The sequence below is a fragment of the Bicyclus anynana genome, chromosome 19, assembly GCF_947172395.1.
Source record: "Bicyclus anynana chromosome 19, ilBicAnyn1.1, whole genome shotgun sequence".
Classification (NCBI taxonomy): domain Eukaryota; kingdom Metazoa; phylum Arthropoda; class Insecta; order Lepidoptera; family Nymphalidae; genus Bicyclus; species Bicyclus anynana.
The window spans coordinates 1,764,920-1,778,491 of NC_069101.1; the positions used below are offsets into that span (position 1 = coordinate 1,764,920).

Here is a 13,572-nt window from a genome sequence, read left to right on the forward strand (position 1 = left end):
ATGTACTATGCGAAATTAATATTGTTTATATTAAATTTGATATGAGTCAACTACCCAATTAAAATTAATAGGCTGATGAATAGCACTAGTTCATTCGATACCTAACACGTCAAATAAAAACAAAATTCCTTTATTTCAAATAGGCATTTACAAGCTCTTTCGAAACGTCAGGTAATAATATTAAACTTAAGATAAAGATGATAATAATTATTCGAAAACTTCAAGTTACGTCAACTAAAATTCAAGTTACGAGGGTTCCAAACGCGCCTTGGTCCGAGAAGAGCCCACAACAAATTCAGCTAGGTTCATCCTTTTTTAGTTTATCACCATTTAACAATAGGTATATAAGTAGCCTGTCATGTAACACATTTCATTTCCAAGCAATTTTGTCGTTTACGTAATCACTAACACGTCATGTGTGGAAGCACCCTTAGTATTATCACAGACGCTCGTCTAGACTAGACACATATTACGCCGATACCAACTGGCATGTGCACGTGCGTTTACGAATGTAATTGCCTCGCAGGCGTTCCGGGAAATTTGTGCAACGTATCACTTTAGTATCGTTTTACTATTATACACAGTATCACTGTTGCATGTGCCACTGTTTGAGTATGAGGCGTGGAAGTTAGATAACACATGTATTCTAAAGTACTTTATCATCATCATCATCATGTCAGCCAATGGACGTCCACTGCAGGACGTAGTCCTTTTGTAGGGACTTCCAAACATCACGATACTGAGCCATCTGCATCACTTCTGATTTCCCAGGCTTCATTTCTTACTGCATCATATCTGAGTAGATATAATATGTGTATACTAGCTCGTGAGAATATGACCTCTGCTTCCAGAGGGTGTTGGTTTGAATCCGGTCCGGGGCATGCACCTCCAACTTTTTAGTTGTGTGCATTTTAAGAAATTAAATATTACGTGTCTCAAACAGTTAAGGAAAAACATCCTGCTAACCAGAGGATTCTCTGTGATTCAGTGAAGTCTGCAAATCCGTTTTGGGCCAGCGTGAACTATTGGCCTAACCCCTCTCATTGTGTCAATGTCTTAATGTCAGCCACTGACGATCAAGTAAGCTCACATGCCTGCAGCACTAACGGCTTGACAGCCGATAAAATTGATCGTGTGTTGGTCGCGATCGACATGACTTAACGTGCTCTCCGGCTGAGAATTTTGAGATTCACTTTAATCAATCCATTCCTTTTGGCTGTAGTCGTGTAAAACTTCACTTTATTTATTAACGGCTACTTCGTGCAAATATGTGTAGGTAATCGCACAAATAACTAGCGGACGCCCGCGATTTTGTTTAATTGTATTCCTGTAAAGTGTAATTAAAATTCTATCAGCAATTAAAGAGTTTTAGTATAATACTAGCGGACGCCTGTGACTTTGACCGCGTGAAACCCTACCCTACTCCCACCCTACACCTACCCTACCATACCTCTACCCTACTCAATAATTAGAATAAGTAGAAGAAAAAGAAGAAGAAGAAATACTTTATTGCACACAAAAATACAATTACAAATTAAAACATTAAAAAGATAAATTAAACTTAGCATGCAAAGGCGGCCTTATTACTATAAGTAATCTCTACCAACCCCTGACGTAATTCATTTTGATAAGGATTTGAGTTTATTTGTGTGAATAATGACGTAAACCTTAATATATGATTTAAATATTTTATTAAATTACAAAAGATATTATATCTACTAAAATATAGGAGATAGATATATGATGTCGCGACACTTTTTGTAGAAAATTATGTGTTTTGAAAAGTTGTCGTACATTATTTTGTTCTAACATCAATAGTTTTTGTAGCGCACGCCATGTAAACAATTTTTTGGGTAACTTTTGTACACCTTGGGTTACATTATTAGAGTTTCAGGAAGGATCCCTAATTTGAAAATATAATATAGCCTATAGCCTTCCTCGACAAATGGGTTATCTATCACTTAAAGTATTTTTATAATCGGACTAGTAATTCCTGAGATTAGCGCGTTCAATCAAACAAACAAACAAACTCTTCAGCTTTATAATATTAGTATAGATTACGGGACAACCTGTTTGATGGACGGACAACTAGATTCGAACCCACACCCTCCGGAATCGGAGGCAGGGATCATATTCATTGGGCTATCACGGCTTTATCTATTATGATATATGCGACACAGATAAAAATATCTTTTTCTATTTATCACCCAATGTTTTGGATTCGTAACGATTACCGGAATTTCTTTATACTTCTCGGAATATTTTTGTGTTGTATGTCAAGATAGTCACACCGGTTCGGAGCTCTCGACCGATAAACGCGCCGATCCACCGCCGCCCTAAGCGCTGTGATAACAGTTATCAGTTGCGACGCTATCAGCTGGCCGCCCCGCGACACCTTGTCTGCCCGCTTTCTCCCGGAATAGATTCCGTCTTAAGCATCATTTATATATTTTTTTTAAGAATATTTGCCATCTATACTGATATTACAAAGCTGAAGAATTTGATTGTTTGATGGAACGCGCAAATCTCAGGAACTACTGGACCGATTTGAAAAATTCTTTCTGTGTTAGGACTATTGTCGTACCCACTCCAAACACAGTCTTTTCCGACTAGTTGGAGAAGAATGGGAATATTGGTCATATTTAAAAGATATGGCAAATATGCTTTAAAAAATATATATCAGCCGTTGTACGTCCACTGCAAAATATAGGTATTTTGTAGTTACTTCCGAATATTACGATCTGAACCGCCTGCATTCAGCAATTCCCTGTGATTCGCTTGACGTCATCAGCCCACCTGGTGAGGGTCGACCAACAGTACGCTTTCGAGTGTGGGGTCGTTAGGTTGGGACCCCAACGTCCAACGTCTTTTAGAACCACATGCCTCGCCCATTACCACTTCAGCTTCGCGACTAGAATCGGATAGTACACACAAAAAAAAAACTAACACAAAGTTTAGATGCAAGAGTTCACTGAACCTCTGATTCATCGAATGTGAAAAATGTAAACAACCGCTTTATCAATTACTTTTTCAGTGCCAGGGGAATAGTAATGCGTAGATTACTATTTCTTTTTTTTTTTTTCGTTTGCTATTGAACTATTTTCGCGACACCACAAGTCGTTAGCACACGGTAATTTACACGAATAAAACGGTTTTTCTTTTCGTGGAAACGGCTTTTTTACCCGATTGCAAGAAGGGTTATGTTTTTGGCACGTATGTTGTATGTATGTAACAATTGTAACATGTAATATTCTTTTTACGTTTTTGACAAATTCGTTCGTAACACTCCCGATAATCAGCGCCAAATAAAAAAAACCACGATTGATGCACGTCACTTCCCCGCACGCACGATTTCACACCCGCGCAGTCTTTCCCCCCGTCGCCCGTATATCATGGGAGTGTCAACAACGAACTTGCCAGACTATACGTAATGCGATAACGAAATGGTGGCTCTACCTCTACGCGATGCTTCACAATCGTTACATATGATTTCACTTTTTTAATGACTACCAAAAAGGAGGAGGTTCTATGTTCGGCTGTATGATTATTATAAAGAGATAAGATTTGATTACGAAGTTTGTTACGAATTGGATCGAATCTACTAGACCGATTTCAAGAATTCTTTCACCCAATGGAAATCTACATTAGAAGAGAGTAATTTAGGCTATATTTTATCTCGGTGTTCCCACATTAATGGAAACTACGCGGGTGATACTGCGGGTGGTCTGCTATTTTTTTTTTTATTCTCTATAATATGTTAGCCCTTAACTACAATCTCACCTGATGATAAGTGATGATGCAATCTAAGATGGAAACGGGCTAACTTGTTAGGGGGAGGATGAAAATCCACTCCCACACACGACATTGTACCGGAACGCTAAATCGTTTGGCAGTACGTCTTTGCCGGTAGGGTTGTAACTAGCCACGGCCTAGACCTCCCACCGGCCTCAGTCGGCCCACCCGGGGATCGAACCCAAGACCTCCGTCTTGTAACTCCACCACGCAGACCACTGCGACACACAGTACACAGACAAATGTAGAGTGAACGACGCTTTTGTGAAGGTGTTTAAAGGTGTCTAGTATCTAGTATTTATAGTTACTGATATGACTTGCGCCCTCTTATCTAATTCGTTAGATTGACCAATGACTTAGCTTGACTTTGAAGGTTACAGACAATACAATCAATCTTAAATGATCACAAGTTTAAGTCACAAAACTCATCTGCTTATAGTCTAACGACTAATCGCAGATATCAAGAAAAGGAAAAAAAAATGATCATTACCATTACACGATCGATGGACGTCCAAAGCTGAACGTAAGCCTTTTTAAAGCCACAAAGGTCCTGAAGCCTATGATGATGATGATGATGGTGAGTGGCTTGCCCAAGTAGTAAAGCACTTAAATAGGCTATTAAAGTGGGCTCATATTATTATTGATGATGAAATAATATTGAATATTTTACACAGTAATAAATCAATAATTTAAGGACAAATCTGTGAAACTCAAAACTCAAGGAACTTCATTGTTTATTATTAAACAATTTACCTCCACTGTAGTAGGTAAATTAGTAGTGTGTAGGAAAACTGAATAGGAATTGATATTTGCATTGCAATTAAGTACTATATACACTGTTATTATGTTATCCTTTTTGTTCCATTTAGGGTTGTCACTTGCCTCTGTAACAACATGAAACTACGCCGAAATTACCTATCCAAACTAGAAGAATAATAAATACAATGAAATAAAAAACATTTTAATAGTTAATTAAAACAAAAATAAAATCGGTGAAGTAAGATGCAAAATATTATGTAACTGGAAAAAATAAACTACATTTTATTATTTTTTAATTACCAAGACAATTACATTTTAACGCCTACGGACGCCGATCGAACTCAAAATCTCTCAGCTCTTATTAAAGCTAATTGAACCTCTAATCTAATTGATCAAAAAAAATAAATAAACAATTTAACCAAATTACTATATAAAATATGCGTTTAAATATATGTATAATTACGCTAATGTTATCAAGTGGCAACCCTGTGCATCCACGTGGCTAACATCTAATTATGACGAGTAAGGAGGAAAATGGCATGCAGGTCTCGGAATTATCGTATCTGAAATTTATACAGAGTGCTCCAATAACAGCGAAATAAAAAAATTATAGGTACTTAAGGATTTTTTTCAAGATAAAGGGTCGGTTTCACCATAGCTTATTCACAAGTTGTATATGGTATTTGACATACAGTAGAAAAACTTACGTTTATACTTATCAAAAGTGGTGAAACTGATCCGAAATAAAGTGGACGGTACCGATATAATAGCTTATAAAATTTGGTCACACGACTACAGAATAACGTATTAAACTAAATTATTATTATTAATTGAAACTCTACAATTTTTTTTTTTTTAATAACTCACCGACAGACCTACAGATTAGGGTTGCCACCCGTACTATACAAACAACGTACTATAGAAACAATAAGTGTTTATAGAATCCGAACGTGTCTTTTTTAATGTTTGTTTTAATTTATTTTAAAATTAAATGTGAAAAAGCATGTGGCACTCTTATTTTAGACGAAAATTTCTATATATAATATATTTTTTTTTTTTCAATAAATACGAAGCGAATATGTTTTCGTCGTCTATTTTTTGCTAATTCCATAAAAACACAATATTTTTTTTGAGTGTACTTTTTTTCAACTTAAATCTGAAAAATACTATATTTTTCTGAAAAAATGTTGGCAACCCTACTACATATCGATGTATTATAGTATATTCCCGTAAGAGAGTAGGACTTATTCCAGGGGTAGGCAGGGCACTTCCGTACTTCGCATGCTTCTTTCACTCTCATCAATCGTATCATACAAGTTCGTTGATTTAAGATACTCCTGAATTTGGTCCAGAAACTTTTTTTTTTAATTCATTACACTCAGGCCCTTCTGCCGATTTAAAGACTGCAAAACGATAAGCATCTGAGGCCTGCGGTACAGAACCATGACAATAAAATGAAAGATAAAAGCTGCACTTACAAAAAACTTCAAAAAAAATTATCCCACAAATTGGAGCCCCCTGTATAAGGATAGTGCTGTGCGGTCACGTAGGAACACGCTGGATATGAGTCAGATGGCTCCTACGTGATTGATATCATAGATCGCAAACGTCATTATGATGAAAGACAAGCGATTATTGCCTACATGCACCGGGGGGTAAAGTATTTTAACTCCCAGGCATTGAAATCTTTATGACATACATCGGATATAGATTGTATATTTTCACCCGACTGCGTCAGAAGGAGAGTAATGTTTTTGGAAGTCTGATTGGCTTTGAATGTAGTGATACAGTACAACTGCCTCATTAGTCAGTTCAGCTACGGACAGTTAAGTCCAGGGTTCGAATCCTGGGTCAGGTTCGTAGCGCTCCGATACGATGTCGTGTAGAAACCCAAGAGGATGTGGATTTCATCCTACTTCTAACAAGATAGCCCGCTTCCGCTTTCAAAATTATCATTATTTACTACTCTACCTACAGAAGTACTGTTATTAGTAGTTAATCAAGTTTAAGTTTATTTTATTTTTGGCACCGCCTACAAACCGATCAATAGAAGGGACATAAGGTACGATGTTACTCTTTTTTAGAGTAGATCATCTTTGAAGACGGTTCCATTTTTTGGTTTAAAAGATTTTATTTTTCTGTTTCTGAATGTTTTATCATAGTGATTGTAAACGCCACAGTATGTGCATTTTTTCACTTATTTTGTTTTAGCAAAAAAATTACTGAACCGATTTTCGTGAAAGTTAAATTAAACCAATCTGGAAGTATACTCTTTCAAATAAAAAAAAATAATAATAATTGGTTAATAAATGACGAAGTTATAAGGTAACAAACATGAAAAAAAAACCTACGCGTCGTATTGAAAACCTCCTCCTTTGTTTTTGAAGTCGGTTAATTATTATTTACTACTCTACCTACGGGTACTGTACTACCAGTTAATCAAACGCTCAGTGAGGCCGCGCCCTTACACTAGTATCACGTCCACGTGTCCACGTGTAGCCTTGAGGCGGGGAAGCAAAGAGCTCGCTCCATACCAACGCGAACGCGACAAATGACACGAATCTTTAGGGGCTGTTATTTTACGTACGGCGCGTCATAGACAATTTCAGTCTTAGCACTTCTTCTAACAGATCTTTTTTGGAGCTATAGAGATAGCTCAAATAAAAGAGAATTTTCAAAGTGGCAGCGTTTTAAACTAATGAGTAGGGCACCGAATCTTGAAAAAACATGTGCAACTCACCCGGTCGTGGAACTTGTGGTGGTCGTATGTCCTCTCTGCGCACAGGTTGTATATCTTGTAGTGCCCCTTGTGCATCTGCTCCAGGAACTTGTACACGTCGTCGATGTGGTTCCGGTACACGCCCTCGAACTTGTCCCCCGGGAACCCCATCGCTATCAGCCTCTCCGTTATATCTGGTGCTAGCGGTCAAGGACAATCGTACAACACAAGAGAAACTTATATTATACACAAATAACACTTCGTACAGTACATTAAATAACTTTATATAGTTTAAAAAACTAAATAACACGTTTTTAGCACAATTACTTAAAGTTACAAATATTGGATTTAAGTCACGTGACAATTTATTTCGTATTTCTGACAGCAAACTCTTTTATTTGATATCCATATCATGAGAGTGGATTTCAAACAGCCAGTCGGCCATCTTAGGGAGGGCCGCCATATTGGATTTGTAATGACGTTTCTTAACGTTTTTTATAGCTAAAGATAATTTATATCTGCCAAAAAAATGTAAGCAGCATGTTGCCTCTCTGTTGGCTTACAACTTAAATGAGTCAGTTACAAGTGTTGTAACACAGTCTATTGACATTAATATGACATGTAATAATAGTAGTTATGTTTCTATTGACCAGAGTACGAATGATAGTACTGTCTCAATTGTTAATTGTAATTTAACCGATCCAGTTACAAGTATTGTAACGCAGTCTTTTGACATTTTTACAACCTGTACTAATAGTACAAATATTTCTATACCTGACTGCAGTACCAATCCTGGTACTGTTACAATTGAATTTTTTTTAAACTAGAAGATACGACAACGGAGATGCACTGTAACATTAACCTTGTACACCAAAACATACAGAGCATCAACGGCAAGGAATTAGAAGTTGAACTATTTGTAGAAAAATTCAATATACACATCTTATGTATTACGGAGCATTGGCTCACTAACTCAGAGCTGTCAGTACTTAATATTAATAATTATTCATTGTCAAGTGTGTTCTTCAGAAGGGCTGGTCATGGTGGCTCCTTAATTTTTATACATAATAACTTAAAATGTAAGGATAGAAAAGATATAGTTAGTCTTTCTGTAGAATGCATTGTTGAACTATTCTGTGTGGAGTTGGAACAAATTGTTATAGTATGCGTGTACAGACCCCCCTCCTGCTGACTTTGATCAATTTGACTGTATGACTTTTTCAAAAGAGCAACTGTTGAGTTTCTAGCCGGTATCTTCTCAGCAGAACCTGCCTTCCGAACCGGTGGTAGAATCTTTACAAATAGTCAACTGACGTGTCAAAAGTGCTTGTAAACTGAGCCTACTTGAAATAAATGATTTTTGATTGAAAAAAAGTTACATTAAAAAAATACAATTTATAGTTTCGACGATTTGTGGCCGTTGACTCTTATAGGCCACTTACTCGACGGGAATGCATGAGATGGGAAGTTCGAGTAACGAGGAAAGGATCTCTGTTTTGTAGGTTTTGAGCAGGAGTCAAAGTAAATCGATATGCAATATTTTATTTTTGATCAGATCAAAATTACAAAAACTACAAATCATACTACATATTGTGTACTGTAATACCTACAAATTATATTTCATATGTATCTACATTATAGATATTTAGATATTAGATATAGATATTTTTTTTAATAAATATACTTAAACAATACACATCACTATCTAGCCCCAAAGTAAGCATACAGAGTAGCTTGTGTTATGGGTACTAAGATAGTTGATATTATAATATTCATATACATTTATATACTACATATAAATACTTATATAATGTATAATAAAAATAAGTCGGGTTTTCCTTCCTGACGCTATAACTCCAGAACGCACGAACCAATTTCCACGGTTTTGCATTCGTTGGAAAGGTCTCAGGCTCCGTGAGGTTTATAGCAAAGAAAATTCAGGAAAAATTTCAACGTAAGGTAGAGGTAGGGTAGAGTACGGGTAGGGTAGGGGTAGAGTAGGGGTAGGGTAGGGTTAGGGTAGGGTAGGGTAGGGGTAGGGTAGAGGTAGGGTAGGGGTATGGTAGGGGTAGGGTAGGGGTAGAGTAGGGGTAGGGTAGAGGTATTTGAAAGTTTACATCGAGTTTCACGCGAACGAAGTCGCGGGCATCCGCTAGTAATGTATAAATACACACAGACACTGGAAAAAACCCATGTTCATCACACGAATATTTTCCAGTTGTGGGAATCGAACCCACGGCCGTAAATGCAGACAGCAGGGTCACTACCCACTGCGCCACGCGGCCGTCTGATTTGTATTTCGATGATTTGCTGATACAATGTTTCTATAGTCAACAGTGCCAGGAATGTCAGATTATTAGAGGTACCTACCAGGGGTCTATTGCAATTTTATTTTTTATCATCATGAAAAATAGATGTTGGCCGATTCTCAGAATTTCACAAAATTTCATAAAAATCGTGCCAGTCGTTTCGAAGGATTTTGGCAGCAGCGACACGAGAATTTTATATATCAAGCAGTACCTAAAGAGAGCAAGCATGTCAAAGAAAACAACAAAATAATGGCAGGGTGCTTGGACAATTTTGAGGTCGAAATTTCACTTGCTACCTAGCCTGGCCAAACTCTACAATTACCTAGCCTACTAGCTCTTATAAAATGACAAACAGTAGAGGCACGTTCAGCAGGGTTACTATGTAACTCGGTGTATCATTCAAGTAATCAGTCACTACACCGTTTTTCATTTTTGCAATCACACATTGTGTTTTCAGCGACACAATTATCGTCATTATCCGTAAAGTAACATTAGTAATTAGTGGTAGTAGCAGATAGTAACGTCATTTCAACGAAAAACTGTTATTTACTTAGTTTCGTTAAAATAATCATGTTAGATGATTTTATAAACAAAAGAAATATTATTAATAGATGATCACAAAATCGATAAAAATTTTAATAAAAAAAATTCAACCGACTTCCAACTCAAAAAATAACTTTAACTAAAAAGCAAAAAATAACATCCTACCTATGTGCTACCTTCTGATCAGTTTGAAGGCGGTGCCAAGCCAGTGTCGTGTTTTAATTAAAGCTGTTTCTGGAATAACCACAGAAATTTTGTAGTTTAAACGTATTTAATTAAAACATCACTGGCTTGGCACCGCCTTCAAACTGATCAGAAGGTAGCACATAAATAGGATGTTATTTTTTGCTTTTTAGTTAAAGTTATTTTTTGAGTTGGAAGTCGGTTGAATTTTTTTTATTAAAATTTTTATTTTTTTATTTTTAGTGTTAGCATACCCACTGCATGTGTACAGTCACAACCTATCTAAGTGGAAAGTTCTTATCAATACAAAATTATCAAGTCCAAACACAAGGTAGCTACTGTGAGCCGTCGAGGAGTTCTCTTCACTGTGCTTCGTCTTCATCACCAGACCCTTAATACAGTCGCAATCCATCTAGGTGGAAAGTTCTCATCAATACAAATTTACCAAGTCCAAACACAAGGTAGCTACTGTGAACCGTCGAGGAGTTCTCTTCACTGTCCCTCGTCTTCATCACCAGACCCTTAATACAGTCACAACCCATATAGGTGGAAAGTTCTCATCAATACAAATTTATCAAGTCCAAACACAAGGTAGCTACTGTGAACCGTCGAGGAGTTCTCTTCACTGTCCCTCGTCTTCATCATCAGACCCTTAATACAGTCACAATCCATATAGGTGGTAAGTTCTCATCAATACAAATTTATCAAGTCCAAACACAAGGTAGCTACTGTGAACCGTCGAGGAGTTCTCTTCACTGTCCCTCGTCTTCATCACCAGACCCTTAATACAGTCACAACCCATATAGGTGGAAAGTACTCATCAATACAAATTAATCAAGCCCAAACAATAGGTGACTGCTGTAAATCCTTGACGAGTTCCATCGTCTGTGTTTCGGCTCCATCATCAGACCAATTCTAAACCTTCATAAAGTTGTAGTAGTTTAAAATACCTTATGGAAACACTAACAAACGTACTAGCCGTCTCTACAACTTTCGAAAGTTCCCCTCATTTTCTCCAGGATGCCATCATCAGATCCTGACATGAAAAAAATGGGACCACCCTGGAAGTAAACCCTACAAAAAAAAAAAAGAATTTTCAAAATCGGTCCATAATTGACGGCATTATCGCTGGACATACATAAAAAAAAAAAAAAAAAAAAAAAAAACATACATACAGCCGAACGTAGAACCTCCTCCTTTTTGGAAGTCGGTTAAAAATACGATGAAATACGACGTAGTGTCTCATAGGCCCGGCCCACTGGGGATTTTAAACCACATTTTAACAAGTGATTAATAAATAATTTAATTATAATATAGGTCACCGTTCAAGGGGCCAGTCAAGGGATGTATGGTGGGTTATTTATTGTGGTTTTGTAATGCGTTACCGGCTCAAACGCACCACAAGATAACACTTTAACCGCAGCTTGGTCAAAATGGTTATAGCTTAGAGATTTATCTTACTCAAGGATACTTACTAAGGATATATCAGTGGCGAAGGATGGTATTTCGACGACGGTAAGCCGTCCCAATATAATTATGATGATGAGAAATAAAAAGGAAAAATGGACAAAGAACGTTACTGAATGGTACCCTCGAGATGGAAAAAGGAAGAAAGGACGACAAAAAATAAGATGGGAGAACGATATCAGAAAGGTAGCTGGAACAACATGGCAAATAAAAGCTGCAAACAGAGATACATGGAAAAGCCTAGGGGAGGCCTATGCCAAAAGGCAAATTGATAATTCCGATACCGATGTCGAAGAGTAGAATAAATTAATTTATAAAATAACTACATAAAATAATATTAATAACATTAAAATTAAATGCAGATATAAGTATGAATTACATTATAGGTATTACTTTGCTAAATTATAAATTATAAGTATAATGAAATGTAAAATACTAATAATAATAATGAAATGTATCTTATTATCAGTAATAAAGGCTATTTGTATATGTATTTGTATTGTATAAGCCGTCCCAAAAATAAAGGAAATTTATTTTACTATTTTGAATATTCTTTTACTACTAGAAATTCACGTTATTTGTGAGCGTCCATATTTTATCCCCGTATCCTCACGGGCACGAGACACACGCAGGAAAAACCACGGGACTTCGGTTAGTTAAACAAATAAATGTGTAAATTACTTAGCGAGATGAGAAAAGATATTAATCAAGTAGAACAAAGAGGAGATAACAAAACTAAGTAGTTGGTGTAATCAACGGAAACTTAGCACTTATCTTTAGAGAAAACTCGAAAGTTGTTGAGTATCTTAACTCTTGCTACGCGATAACATCAGCCCAATAGGTTTATCTTGCGAATCTTGGCAGCCTCCGAGAGCGGTCTTAATTTTATTTTCGGTGTTTTCAGTACGGTCTTTCAAATATTAAAATGCAATCTTGCCAAAAAATCTTTGGATATTAGAATGTGAGCCTGCGATAGCCAGACCTTTGTCTTTTTGTAAAAGCTGAAAGTTGGCCCAAGCGCTAATAAAGGTTTATACTGTATCCAACTTTAGAGTTTCGACCGTGGTGACTTTGGGAGGTTTCAAGGACCAAGCAAGACCCTTAACTGTCCAAAAAGCGTATTTATTATATTACTAGCGGACTCTCGCGACTTCGTCCGCATGGAAATCCATGTAAACTTTCAAGCCTTATTTCACCACTTTTGGGGTTGAAAATTAAAAATTTTTGAATCACATTATATTTCGTATTTTGCCCCCTAACAAAACTGTTCAAAATAGCTTCAATTTACAAAATGTACAGAATTTGACCTGTTACAATTTTATTATAAGTTCTAGATGGCGCAAATGGTTTATGTAAAATCTCAAATTGCGAATTAATGTATAGAATTTGGCCATTTGTATAGATACAAAAGTCTGTAAGTCTCTACACCCAAACCTGCATGCAACCCATTATTCACCCTGATAGAGATCCCTAAATAGCGATCACTACCAGGCTACCTTTTGTGCATATTTACGAGTAACTATTTCTTTTTATTTAATACTAGCCGACGACCCGCATCGTTCCCGTAAATGTGTGAAAACGGGAATAAAATATAGCCTATGAAACTCACAAATAACGTGGCTATCTAGTGGTAAAACAATTTTTAAAATCGATACAGTAGATCCAGATATTACCCCCTACAGTACGAGTATGTACCACAAACTTTACCTCTTTATAATATTAGTATACATTTTCTGTATTCTTAGTTTATGTTATATATTGTGCAATTTATACAATTATATGTATATGTATTATGCAATA

General features: G+C 36.5%; 1 protein-coding gene across 2 annotated transcripts in view; it reads right to left on the minus strand.

The window, feature by feature from the left end:
* The window catches only part of LOC112050643 (phosphatidylinositol 3,4,5-trisphosphate 3-phosphatase and dual-specificity protein phosphatase PTEN), a 76,004-nt gene that overhangs the window by 34,310 nt on the left and 28,122 nt on the right, over positions 1 to 13,572 (minus strand). For both annotated transcript variants that reach the window (XM_024088947.2, XM_052887418.1), the window contains exon 2: positions 7,292 to 7,464. In XM_024088947.2, coding sequence (XP_023944715.1) covers positions 7,292 to 7,464 — 173 coding nt within the window. The remainder of the gene's footprint in view (positions 1 to 7,291; positions 7,465 to 13,572) is intronic.